Here is a 12168-nt window from a genome sequence, read left to right as displayed (position 1 = left end):
GTGTGGATAGTGCCCTGGGGGCCCAGGACACCTGCCCAGGTTGGACCCCCAAGGCCAGACTCAGCTGCCCTCTCGCTGGTGTCCCCCTCTGGGGTGGGGGTGGCAGGAAGGCCGGGAGGGGCTCTGTGAAAAGAGGAACCAGGCAGGGTGAGGAGAGGAGGGGAGGGCGGGTCACGGGGCCCCAGCAGGGCCGGAAAGGGTTCTCCACCCGCTCTGGCAGGACACTCGGGCAGGGGGTGTTCAAAGCCAGAGGCCAGGCTGGAGCGACACAGGAGGCCCCATCTTCCTTGCCTCGGTTTCCCCTCTGCACGCATCCGGACACCTCCCAGCTGCACACTGAGGCCAGGGTCCTTGAGTGCCCGTGGCACGGAAGGTGAGGCCCTGAGGGTTGACGGCCAAGTCCTGCCCGAGCTGGCAGGGGGCGGGGCATGAGGCCCAAGCTCAGAGATCCCCGCCTGCCCGTTTCCTCCGGGGTCAGCCCGGCTCCTTATCAGGCGCGGCCAGGCTGGCCAGGCCCTTATCTGCCCTGGCCCAGCATCCTCTGGTGCGGCTGGGGGTGAGGGGAGGAAACCGGGCCTCTGGGGGGCGGGGAGAGGGCGGGCCAGCCGGAGCAGCTCACTCTCCCTCGAGGGACCCACGCCGCCGCCAAGGCCCTTGGGAGCCCGGGAAGAGGCGCGGCCCGAAGCCGCTGCTGGATGGGACGGCTGCTCCCAGCAGCCCAGAGCACAGAGGCCAGCCGGGCAGCGGCTGTGAGGCTTGGCCTGAGGCCACAACCGCATCCTGGCCCTGACCTACAGAGCCAGGGCCCTCACCAGGCAGCAGGACCAGCGCCGGGGTAAGAGGGGAGCCGGCCTGAAGGTGGGGGATCCCGGGACCGCCTGCGTTCATTCATCGGTTCGTTCATTCATTCATTCATTCATTCATCAGGGGGACCCACTAAGTGAGAGGCCAGGCCAGCGTCCCTAGGCCTGGCTAGGGAAGAAGGGGTAGAGGGGCCAGGAGTCCAGACGCTGCCGGGACACTCCAGGCCACGGGGCCAAGAGTGAACAGGGACGATGCTGATGGGGAGTATGGAGGGTTGGGGGACACTGGGGCCAGAGGGAGGACCGGGACATGACTGTACTGGGCAGTGGGGTCAGTGTTTCGGGATCCTAGGGTCAGAACTGGGGTCATAGTGTCAGCACTGGGGTCCCAAGATTGGTAAGGGGGACATTTTCAGTGTGTGAGGGTCACTGGAGTGATTACGGATTTCCAGGGTCTGACGTGGAGGCAATGGGAAGAGCTAGGGCTCCTAGCTGAGGGCCACATGGGCAGCCTGGTGGGGAGGAGTCAGTGAAGGGTCAGAGTCGATCATGGAGGGATGCCAAGGTCCCATGGTGTCCATGAGAGGTCTCGGGATCAGATCGGAAGGCCACAGGGTCATCCTGGGGTCACAAGGTCTGTCATGGCTGTCCTGCCTTGCCCCTCCCTCCAGCACCCAGGTGAGAAGGGATTCTGGGAGAAGGGACATTTGCTCAGTGGCCGAGTGACTGAGGCCCTGCTGGGTCACACTCAGCTCAGAGACGGCACTGCCAAGCTCGGCACTGCCCAGCGCCTCAGTAGGCAGCTTCTGCCCTTGCGTTGGGCCCCTCCTGTGTCCTGGCGGGTTCTGGGCCCCACTGCCCCACCTGCGTTTGCCAGCTGAATCACCATCCCTCCACTGTCCCTCCCACTTTGAGAGCTCTCCTGTGCTAAGGGGGGTGTGTGGCATCTGACGCCTCCTTTCCCCCCACAGGTGAGTGCCCCCTCGGGGTCCATGTGCCCGCCGCAGGCCCAGGCAGAGGTGGGCCCCACCATGACTGAGAAGGCTGAGATGGTGTGTGCCCCGAGCCCAGCGCCTGCCCCGCCCCCCAAGCCTGCCTCGCCTGGGTCCCCGAAGGTGGAGGAGGTGGGCCGCCGAGGCTGCTCCCCGCCCAGGCTGCCCCCTGGCGTGCCAGTGATCAGCCTGGGCCACACCAGGCCCCCAGGGGCGGCCATGGCCACCACGGAGCTGAGTGCCCTGCGGCCCCCCCTGCTGCCACTCTCCACCCTGGGAGCTGCCCCACCCCCTCTGGCCCTGCATTACCACCCTCACCCCTTCCTCAACAGGTCAGTGGGGACCTGGGGCCTGGGGGGGAAGCCGGGCCAGGGTCCTTGCCCACAGGCGTTAGTGACCCACAACCCCTTACAGCCTCTACATTGGGCCGGCAGGACCCTTTGGCATCTTCCCCAGCAGCCGGCTGAAGCGGAGACCAAGCCACTGTGAGCTGGAGCTGCCTGAGGGTGAGTGTGGGGCCATGTGTGCACGGCCGTCTCCGCCAGGGCCCACGTCTGTCCCATACCTGGGGAGAGAGGTTGCTGGCGCACACAGACGTCCACACGGGACAGCCCACACAGGTGCTCAGTGTTGCAAAACCACAGACCCGTGGCTGGTCCCACACAACCGCAGCCACCCAAGAAGCCACAAGGAATCATGGCAAAACACGGCGTGGCACGGAGGCCACAAAATGACAGCTCCACTTGAACACATAGCCCCACAGGAAACAGCCACAGGACAACAACCTCTCAAGAGACAGCCACACAAGAGACAGCCACGGGACCACAACCACACAGGAGGCAGCCACACAACCACAGCCACTTAGGACGGTGGCCTCACCAGAGTCAGCCACAGAACCACAGCCACGCACGACACAGCCACAGGACCACAACTGCATGGTAATGATCACACACGACCACAGACATTTAGATGCACCAGGAGGTCTCACGGCCACCCGACACACAGAGAGGACCACAATCACAACACGAGAGCACACCCAGCCACAAACGGGGCATGCTCAATGAGGACCACGGGGACAGCCCTCCAGACTGGCAGCCACAGGAAACACAGCCCTAGGGAATCTCAACCAGTGGCATAAAGGTGGCGACAGGCAGAGGGACAGAAGGCCACAGAGCCTGCAGCCTGGGCCTGTGATGGTCCTGGTCTAGAGGGCTGGGGGGTGGGTGGGTGGCTGTAACTGGCAGGGGACCTCCACGTGGATCCTCCACGTGGATCCCTTGGGTGGAGAAAGCCCTAGCCGGACGCCTGTGCTGAAGTCCCCACGAGGGCGTCGGGTGCCCCCTGGGCCTGGGCGCCAATCCTGCCCCTCCTGTCCGCAGGGCACCAGCCCCAGAAGGTGGCCCGGCGCGTGTTCACCAACAGCCGCGAGCGCTGGCGGCAGCAGAACGTGAACGGCGCCTTCGCCGAGCTCAGGAAGCTGCTGCCCACCCACCCGCCCGACCGGAAGCTGAGCAAGAACGAGGTGCTCCGCCTCGCCATGAAATACATCGGCTTCCTGGTGCGGCTGCTGCGCGACCAGGCGGCCGCTCTGGCCGCCGGCCCCGCCCTGCCCGCGCCCCGCAAGCGGCCGGCGCCCCGGGGCTCGGACGAAGGTGCGCGCCGTGGGCCCCCCCGCAGGGCCGAGGCGGTGGCCCGCCCGCAGCCCGCGCACCCCGCCGGGCCCGATGGCAGCCCCCATGGGGCGTCCCGGCCCATCAAGACGGAACAAGCGGCCGTGAGCCCGGAGGTACGATGACCTCCGCGGGGTCGCCTCTGAGCCGGGGGTCGCTAGGAACTCAGCCCGGGGCCGTCGAGGAAAGGGGCGGCCGACGCGCTGCGCCCGCTCTCCGCGAACTCCCCCGGAGAGAGGCCAGTGAGGACGTCCCCAACAGGGGAAAGGGCCACCGTCGCCCCCAGGTGCCCTGCAGACCCTTTCATCATCCACCACCCGCTGGAAGTGGCCTTGCCCCGCGTCCCCCTCCCTGGGGCGAGGTCCGGGAAGCAACATGGCAGAGCGGTCATCGGACCCAAGTGGTGCCTCTTTTTTCCGGGTTGGGGTCACCGAGAGAAGTGGGGGGGTGGCCGGGGGCCTTCGCCCTTGTCACAGGCGCCCCCTCCGGGAGACTCAGGGAAAGACGCTCCTCGACGGCGTGGGAGGAGAGAGGCGCAGCCCCGACGCGGGGCGCCCACGCCCCGACCCCGACCCGGTCCCGCACGCACGGCCGCGCAGCGAAGGCTCAGGCGCTCTTGCTTTTGTTTTTCTTTATTTCTTTATTTCACATACACATTAGCCATTCAATGGAGAAGCCGGAGAGAGTCAGGCAAAGATGGTATAACAGAAGCGCAGTGACGGGGGCGGGGAGGGGCGGGGCGGAGAGGGGACAGACGGGCTGGCTGCCTACTTGCATTCCGCTAGGACACTGAAAACCCAGAAAACAAAACAGACAGTAAACTACCCTTGTTTCTTATGTATCTCAGTGCAGAGACGGGGGGGGGGGGGGGGGGGCGGAGGGCAGAGAGGGGGAGACCAGGCTGAAGGCGGAGGAGCGGAGGGACAGGGACGCTAAGGGGGAAGCACACCAAATCCATTAGTACTATATATAGAGATACTCGTATATACTGCGTTTCTTAGCCTAAGAAGAAACTTGTTTGACGGGACGGGCGGCCTTTGCGGTCCGCGATGCTGGTGCTGGTCGGGCGCACGGATCTCCCGGGAGGGGCCGAAGCGGGGGTGGCCCAGGCTGGCTTGCGGGGGAAAGGGGGGGCGCCCCAAGGGTGTGTAGGGGGGGAGCAGAGGCGGGGCTGGGGTGCCCCTCGGGCTCTCGATTGGGGGACGAAAGTTCTCGTAACTTTATTGCTCCTTTATTTTCTCTCGTGTGGGGGGGGTCCGTTCAGCACGGTCGGGGTGGGGAAGTGGTGGGTCGTCTGAGCCACCCGGCCCCTCTGGGACCCAGAGCGCGGCGTCCGCTCCGCCAGCACGGGGGTGAGAACAAGGCACTAGGTCGGCCGGCCAGCGCGGGGGCGGGTGTGTAAGGCAGTCGCGGGGGCGGGGGGCTGTGTGCGGGGCCGTGTGTGCGTGCGTGCGTGCGGGCGCGGGCCTGGGCGCATCGACCTGGCAGCTTGGCTGGTCCTGTCCTGGAGCGTCGAGCCTGCCCCGTGCTCCCCGAAGGGTGACGGGGGTGGGGTGGGGTGCAGTGGAGTCGGGTGGGGTGGGGTGAGGGGGGAGTGATGTCGAGTCGGGGCGCCGGGGGAAGCGGGGGAGGAAACTACCAACTTGCCGAGCGCGCTCCTGATAATGCTGGTGAGGGTCAAGTTGGCGTCTGGCTCAAAGAAGGGCGCTCGGGGCGGAGGGGGAGGGCGGGAGGGGACGTTTGTTCGTTGGCATTGACCTCTGCGGGGGAGGGGCTGGGGACCCCCCGCCGCGCCCCCGTGCCCGGACGGGGATGGGCGAGGAGGGGGCGCTGGGCCCCGGGGAGGGGGCGCCCGGGGAGACCCGCGGCCAGAGCAGCCCAGCCGCCGGGCGCACGCCGCGGTCCCGTTCCGTTAAGCTCAACAAAGAAGGGATATGCGTGTTCCTAACAAGTGCAGGGTATTTAACTGATTCATAAACTTATGTATAATAGTTTGTGGGTTTTTTAAAACGTACTTTATAATGTAAGAAGCACCAGGGTTTTTATGTTGAATTATCTTAAAAATAATTTTCTCTCGTCCTTTTCCTTTTTGATCTTGTGTTGGTTTTTTCTTTTAAACGTCGAGGTGTTTTTTTTAACTCTAAAATGTGAACGTTTCCTTCAGCCCTCCCACCGAAACCGAGAACGAACGACGAAACAAATAAAAACCCCAGATCATCCTCGTCAACGCAGGAAAACGACTTAAAAAAAAAAAAGAAAACGAACAAAAAAAAAAGGAAAAAACACTCAGCTTTCGTTATCCCCGCGCAGGGCGGGGCAGGCCCGGTTCTTTTAGCGTCCCCAGAGCCGCGAGGACATTACAACAAAAATAGAATTTTTTTCTTAACAATCTCTTAACATACAAAGATAGGAAAACTCTCTGATGCATTGCACTTGGTTCAATGAAAAAAAAAAGTTCATTTCCCCCATATATATTTTTTGTGGGTTTTTTTTTCTCTTCTAACAAGTCCCCACATCTCCTGTCGCCCTCGTCGCCCCTCGCCTGCCCCTCACAACGACCCCTGGGGAAGGAGGGCCCCCGCCTCCGCCGCCCGGCAGCCCGCCGGCGCGCCCCCGCCCCGGCCCAGCTGGCCTGCAGCTTCCGACCTCGCCCGGGCGGGCGCCCCGCAGCGCCCGCGGCCCGATTGTCTTAGAGGGAAGAGGCGCGTGCGGCCGGCAGGGGGTCCCTTCCGCCCCCTTCTCAGCTCTGACCCTGTTTAGCCAACCAAACTGAAAAATCATTGCACTTTGACCGCGCGTCACGCCCGGCCCACCCGGCCCCCCCCCCCGCCCCCGCCCTACTCCCCACGCCCCCCCCCCCAGGCTCCCCCGGGATCCCCTGTCCCCTGCTTCTCAGTCCCGGTCCTCCCCGAGGGTGGCACGCGGATGGGGGAGGGGCTCCACTCACCTTCCGACAAAAGCCACCCCTGGGGCCAGCCACCTTGTGGCTTCCAGCTGGGGAGGAGGCGCCACTCACTGGCCCCTGCTGTCCCAGGTAAGGGCCCTCGTCCCCTCCCAGCCTGCTCCTGCCCCTCCTTCCCTCCTCCCCCCAGGCCTGTTGGGGCCACAGCCTCACAAACCAGATTCACAATAAATAAAGCCCAGAACCCACCCCTACGGTGCAATGTTGGGTTGACTGACTTTCAGAGGATCCTGACCTGTGCTTTGTGTTTTCATACAGTTAAGAGAGAGACGGAGAGAGAGACAGAGAGAGAGAGAGGCACAAGGACTGGAGAAGGGGGCCAAGGATGGAGATGCAGGGAGGAGGGAGTAAGGCACAGAAAGACAAGCCAGAGGGGCCAAGTCACACCCTGGAGGGGCCGGGCGTGCTCCTGCTCCCCTCCCTCCCAGGGGCTTCTGAAGACCCTCTGGACAGGCCCCCAACCCTCCCTTAGGGGAGGAGGGGTCTGCTGTGTGTGTGGGGGAGCTACTTCCTGTGGTGCGTTGCCAAATTGTTCCCAAGTTGCTCAAATGGAGGAGTTCTCAACTGCAACAGCAAGAGACCCAAACAATGAATGCCCCACCCCTAAATAAAGAGTAAAGACTTGACAGCTGAAATCCAGAGAGAAGTGGCCCCGGCGGGCGGGCAGGGTGGTGGGGAAAGTGGGGGCGGGGGACAGAGAAAGCTCCGAAACACTTTTGAAAAAGGAAGACCCCCAACACCCTCCAAAGGAACTGAAAGTGGGTGAGCAGGACGCCTACCTAGCGCAGGTGGCAGCTGAGCTGACGGCAGCAGCAGCTGCCTCATCCTCCTCGCTCGGCTCCGGGCTCCCCTTTCTGCTCCACTCTCCGGCCCGGCCACAGCAGGGCTGTCTGCGTGAGGGGCAGGGGCACGCCCGATGGGGCAGAGCGAGGGCACCTGCATGCGGGAGTGGGGTACGAGGGGGCCTGGGGCCCGCCTCTCCCGCGCTCATGGCGTGGCAGGAGGGCGACTTTCCCGGCCTGCCAGTGGAGAGAGGGAAGAGGGGTCTGTCCCAGGCTGGGACGGGCCATTGGGAGCATTCGACTTATTCCTATGGACTGTACAGAGGGGTCTGGGGCCCCGGGAACTGCCCCTGTGGCTCAGGGTGGCATGGCGGGACACCCTCCTTTCCGGGAGCACAAAACTAGCTCCAGGGGATGCCCCTGCCCACCCAGGGGACTTCTAGCCCGAGGGTGGGGCGGGGGCACGTGGAGGCCACCCTGCCTGCCAGTCCAGAGCAGCTGAGGAAGAAACCAGAGGCCAGGCAGAGAGGGAGCGAGGGGTGGAGTCTGGAGGGGAGAACCCTCTGGATCTGGATCTGCACCCCATCACCCATACGAGCTGCTCCTCCGAGCTCCCCAGTGAAGCTCCGGCCCTGGCTGAGGGGGGGGCTCCCCTAGGAAGGGTGAGGGTGGGGGACAGGCCTCTTCGGAACGTGCTGGCTGCTTGGTTTGGGGATTCCGTTCCTTCCCCAGAAGGCTGGGAGGGGATGGGGAGGAAGGCAGGTCTGCCGCCTCCTTCTTTCTTTCTGTCCTCAACTTGACAGAGTCTGTTTGCGTGTTTCTTTCTGCTTGGCTGCTGGTGCACAGCTCCACCCAGGCCTCTTTCTGAGGGCTCTCCGAGAGCTGGGTTGCTTCTGGGGGCCTGCAGGGCTCCCCGGGCTGGAGGAGAGAAGGGCTGAGTGGCTGACGACATCTAATTTTTGCTTTTCGGTGGGGCTGGGCTGGGCTGGGCTGGGCTGGGCTGGGGGATTTTTCCACGTCTCAAAATTTCTTCTCCCCCCGTTTGAGGAACCTCTTCTTTTCAATTTGTCATTTCTTTTGTTGATCTTATCAGAGGAACCAGGACTGAAATGGGACAAAAAGAGAGGCGATGTTGAACACGGGAGGGGCAGCTCCCTTCGCTCCCACCTGCCCTGGGACAGCAGGCCGCCTGCCCGAGGCCCCAGGAGGGCCCAGCTCCAGGGGTGCCCCATGCAGAGGCACATGCCCATTCTGTCCGGCCCTCCTATGGGACTCCTGCCCCCAGCGCTAGAGTCCAGCTGGCCTTCTCCAGGGCACTGTGCCCAGCGGGTGGGACCCCTGTGGCTGGTGCTGGCACAGGCATAGTCCTGGGATCTGGCCCATGTCTCCAATTGTTTAGGTTTTTGTGTGGGTCCTGGGGGGTGGGGAGGATGCCAGGCTGCAGCTTTTGTCCCCAGAGGAGTTTGGAGAGTGGGGTGGGGGTGATCCAGCTCCTTGCTGAGATTTCTTTCTGTCTCTTTGGATTAAAAGCAGAAATTCCTGTCTGTACACCCCAGCCAAGGTCCCACAAGCTGAAAGGCTGGGGAGGGGGACACACCACATGGCTTCAGTCCCCAGCAGTGCCAGGCCGGGGGGAGGGGCCGGGGGGCCCGCTGTGTCGGATCCTCTACCCTCAGGGCACCAGGCACTGGGGAGGGCCTGAAGCTCCCTGGGGCTGGCGTCCGGTCCCCCAGGGTGCCAGTAGGGGGCGCTGCCTTCCCACAAACAGGCCTCGGCCACCGCTCAGCACAAACAGCCAGGGTGGACCCCCAGGACTGGGCTGCCTGGCAACGCCCTCCACCAGAGGCTCTGGCCCCACCCCGTGGTCCAGGGGCAGCAGTGGAGGGACGAGGGGGGATCCTCTATGCTCTACAGTGCCTGGGTACACCTGGTGGTACCCTTGGGGGCAAAATGGGGGTCCCTCAAAATGCATCTCAGGGCCTCTCCTAGGCTCTGGGTCACAGACTCAGACCTGCAGGGGCCGAGCTCCACTGCAGGGGCCGGTTGAGAGTCGATGCTCCCGGGGAGGGAGGGTCTGTGGTGGCCAGAAGGCCTGCCCCCAGCCTTGGGCCTCATCCCATGTTGGGATGAGGGACTGGGCGTTTAGATCAGCCAGCATTTCTAAAGAAGCCAAAGTCCAAACAGAATTCCATGTGAAAATTTCCAATATTCAAAACCCTTGGTTTGGTCACACAGATCGTGCCTGCAGGCTGGACCTGCCCCTCAAAGCTTGGGTTTGGTACTGTGGGCTGTCATCCACCGGGAGATGGAATCATCGCGTTTCAGAGTCAGAAAGGGCCTTGGAGATCATCTAGAACTTTCTGAGACAATGGATGTGTCCTCCATTTGTGCTGTCTCATGTGGCAGCTGGAGCCACACGTGGCTGCCAAGCTCCTGAACGTGGCTAGTGTGACCAAAGAACTAACCCTTCCTCCCGAGAGTTCTTCACTTTAAGTCTGAGCAGCCACCTGGGGCCAGTGGCTACCGCGCTGCAGGGTGCAGAGGGAGGGCCTCTGGAACCGAGGGCAGGGTTGCTGCAGTGCCGGGGGCGCAGCGGCTTGCTGGGCCGGCAGAGGCTGACCTCCCCGCCCCTGCTGGACAGCAGTGCGCAGCCTGCCCGCTGTGGCCGGAGTCTGGGAGCACCCGCCCAAGTGCGATCCCATCGACTCCCAGAGGCCGACCACAGGCTCCCGGAGGCCTGGCAAGGGGTGGGGGGAACCGGGCACCACAGGCTCCCGGAGGCCGACCGGAGGCTCCCGGAGGCCTGGCAAGGGGTGGGGGGAACCGGGCCTGAGGCCCCAGAGTGGGGGCTGGGTCAGCAGCCACCTCCGGGGCTTCCCGTCCAGGCCTGAGGAGGTGGGGAGCTGCCTGGGGGAGACCCCCAAGCCCCGTCCCTGGGGGCTCAGGCCTCGGCGCTTTCTGGGACCCCCTTCCCAAGGGAAGACTACGCTGGGAGACTTACACCACTGCTCTGGCCGCTTGAAGCTGCCCAGTCCCTGGGAGGGAGAGGAGGACGCCCGGGAGGCCACTCCAGGCCTGGAGTCAGGGAGACAGGCGGCTCTAGCGCGGTTCCCCGGCACCTCCCCTGGGTCCCAGGGTGGGGGACCTGCTGCCAAGCACGGAGTGGCTTTTTCTGCTCACTCCTCCCTGCTTCCTGAGCCAGGTCCAAAATTGATTAAAACTAAGTAAAAAGCGCTGCCCAGGGAATGACAAAATTGCTAAAATTCTCTTTTCTTCCCTCATTCTATTGTTCTGTCTCCATCTGGTGCTCCAGAGATCAGCTAAAGTCACTGGTTACTGTGGAAACCGCCCCCCACTGTACCCCATGCGCCCGCTGCAGCCGCCCGCCTGCCCCCAGGCCCGAAGGCTCCCAGCTCAGCTGGGCGGGCTCCGGTCCCCCACCCCACCCCCCAAACACACCTGCCCACTCTGAGTGGGAGGGCGGGCAGAGGCCCGGGCTCCTTGTGGGACAAGGGGGAGAAAAACTGTTTCCCAAACTTGCCTCAAACTCAGACTTGGCCCCAAAGCGCAAGCAAAGTGAGCAGAGAAAGTGCAGAAGGGAAGCACATGGAGGGGAGACGGGGTGAGCGGGAGGGCTCGTGGCAGTGTCCCGGCGGCGAGCGAGCAGGGGGCACAATCAGAGCTGCTCCGGCAGCGGCCGGCCGGAGGCAGGAGGGAGGCGGGCGGGCGCAATGGAGCCCTGCAGCCTGGTGCCAGCCCAGAGCCGGGAGGGGAGGCGGCCTGCGTCCCCTCCTCTGGCACCCCCTCCCGCCCTCTGCCAGCAGGGCTCTCTCGGCCTCCCTGGCACAGAACGGAGGGGGCTGGCTCCAGGCCCTGCTCCAAGCCATTGTTTTTCTTCTCAACACCCCCAAGTTCAAGTTCATCTGGGTGTTACATCATGTCTGGTTGCTCCTGGAAACCAGACGGGTCAGACGTGACTCTGGGGAAAGGGGGTGGGAAGCTGGAGGGGGCTGACGTTCTCCTCCCCTCCCCTCCTTGCCACTAGGGAGCTCTGAAGTTTGAAGTTTGACAAAGTTTTTTGGCTTTTTTTTTTTTTTTTTTTGAGGGAGGGAAAGGAAAAGGGAAAAAAACCAAAACCTCAAACCACACACACAAAACTTCCATCCACCAACTTTCTCTGGACTTAGGCCTCAGAGCAGAGAGGGAGCAGGAGCTGAAGAGGTGGCCCCGGCCCAGAGGGCCCAGGTGGATTTCCGGGGGCTGAGGGAGCCTCCAGGGCCCCGGGCTTTACAGGGCAGTGTTTTTGTAAAATGTGCAAAAGAGGAAGATATTTGCATGTGCTTCTCAGAGAAAGCCTACACTGTAAAGGCTGCCTTTGCCCTGCCCCGGAGGGAACTCCTCCCTGCACCCTGGGGCCCTGGGCTCTGCAGGCTATTCTCAGCCTCCTGGGGACAGGCACAGGGAGGAGGGGGCCTGGTCCAGGGGCCTCCAGCGGAGGGGTGGGGGAGCTGTTTCCTTGTGAGACCTGGGGGTGGATGGGAGCAGGACTGGGGGCTCCAGCAGCCTGGCCTCCCCTCTAATAGGATTCATGGGGACTTGGGGGAGGGGCCTCCAGGTGGCAACGGGCCCTGCCCTACCGTTGGTGCCAGAGTCCCTGGGCACGTGGCCCAGCAGGCCGGCTCTGTCCCTCCTCCACCCCTCGCCCGGCCCACCCAAAGCCAGGGAAGAAGGGAGGGCTGGGGGCCAGGGCTTCCAGCCTGAAGCAGGAGGAGAGCAACGAGGCAGCCGCTGTCCTCCTGACGGCCCGGGCTTCCCTCTCTGCTGCACCGAGCCTGGCCCAGAGCGCCTCTAGCCTGGGTCCTTGGCCGCCTTCCCCAGGGCCAGGCTGTCAGAGCTAATTATCCAATTAGCTGATTAGCCAGGGGGCCTGGGGGCTGCCTGGGGAGACAGGCTCAGCTG

General features: G+C 63.6%; 2 protein-coding genes across 10 annotated transcripts in view; one reads left to right on the top strand and one right to left on the bottom strand.

Moving 5' to 3' along the window:
• Nucleotides 1-238: 238 nt before the first annotated feature.
• Nucleotides 239-4295, top strand: LYL1 (LYL1 basic helix-loop-helix family member). 3 transcript variants are annotated; one of them, XM_044751894.2, is made up of 4 exons: nt 239-373; nt 1775-2127; nt 2210-2301; nt 3175-4295. In XM_044751894.2, the coding sequence occupies exons 2-4, from the start codon at nt 1796-1798 to the stop codon at nt 3588-3590; spliced, it is 840 nt and encodes a 279-aa protein (XP_044607829.2). In that variant the 5' UTR covers nt 239-373; nt 1775-1795; the 3' UTR covers nt 3591-4295. The 3 variants fall into 3 exon arrangements, with proteins under 3 accessions (XP_044607829.2, XP_044607826.2, XP_044607828.2); XM_044751891.2 differs by lacking the exon at nt 239-373 and adding an exon at nt 631-835; XM_044751893.2 differs by lacking the exon at nt 239-373 and adding an exon at nt 700-894.
• A 3800-nt stretch (nt 4296-8095) lies between these two features.
• NFIX (nuclear factor I X) overlaps nt 8096-12168 on the bottom strand; it is an 89362-nt gene continuing 85289 nt past the window's right edge. For all 7 annotated transcript variants that reach the window (XM_044751874.2, XM_044751876.2, XM_044751875.2 and 4 more), the window contains one exon: nt 8096-8313. In XM_044751874.2, coding sequence (XP_044607809.1) covers nt 8299-8313 — 15 coding nt within the window. In that variant the 3' untranslated portion in view covers nt 8096-8298. The remainder of the gene's footprint in view (nt 8314-12168) is intronic.

This window comes from Equus asinus, chromosome 20 (assembly GCF_041296235.1).
Source record: "Equus asinus isolate D_3611 breed Donkey chromosome 20, EquAss-T2T_v2, whole genome shotgun sequence".
Classification (NCBI taxonomy): domain Eukaryota; kingdom Metazoa; phylum Chordata; class Mammalia; order Perissodactyla; family Equidae; genus Equus; species Equus asinus.
The sequence above is the reverse complement of the archived record's forward strand: the minus strand, read 5'-3'. Positions and strand labels throughout refer to the sequence as shown.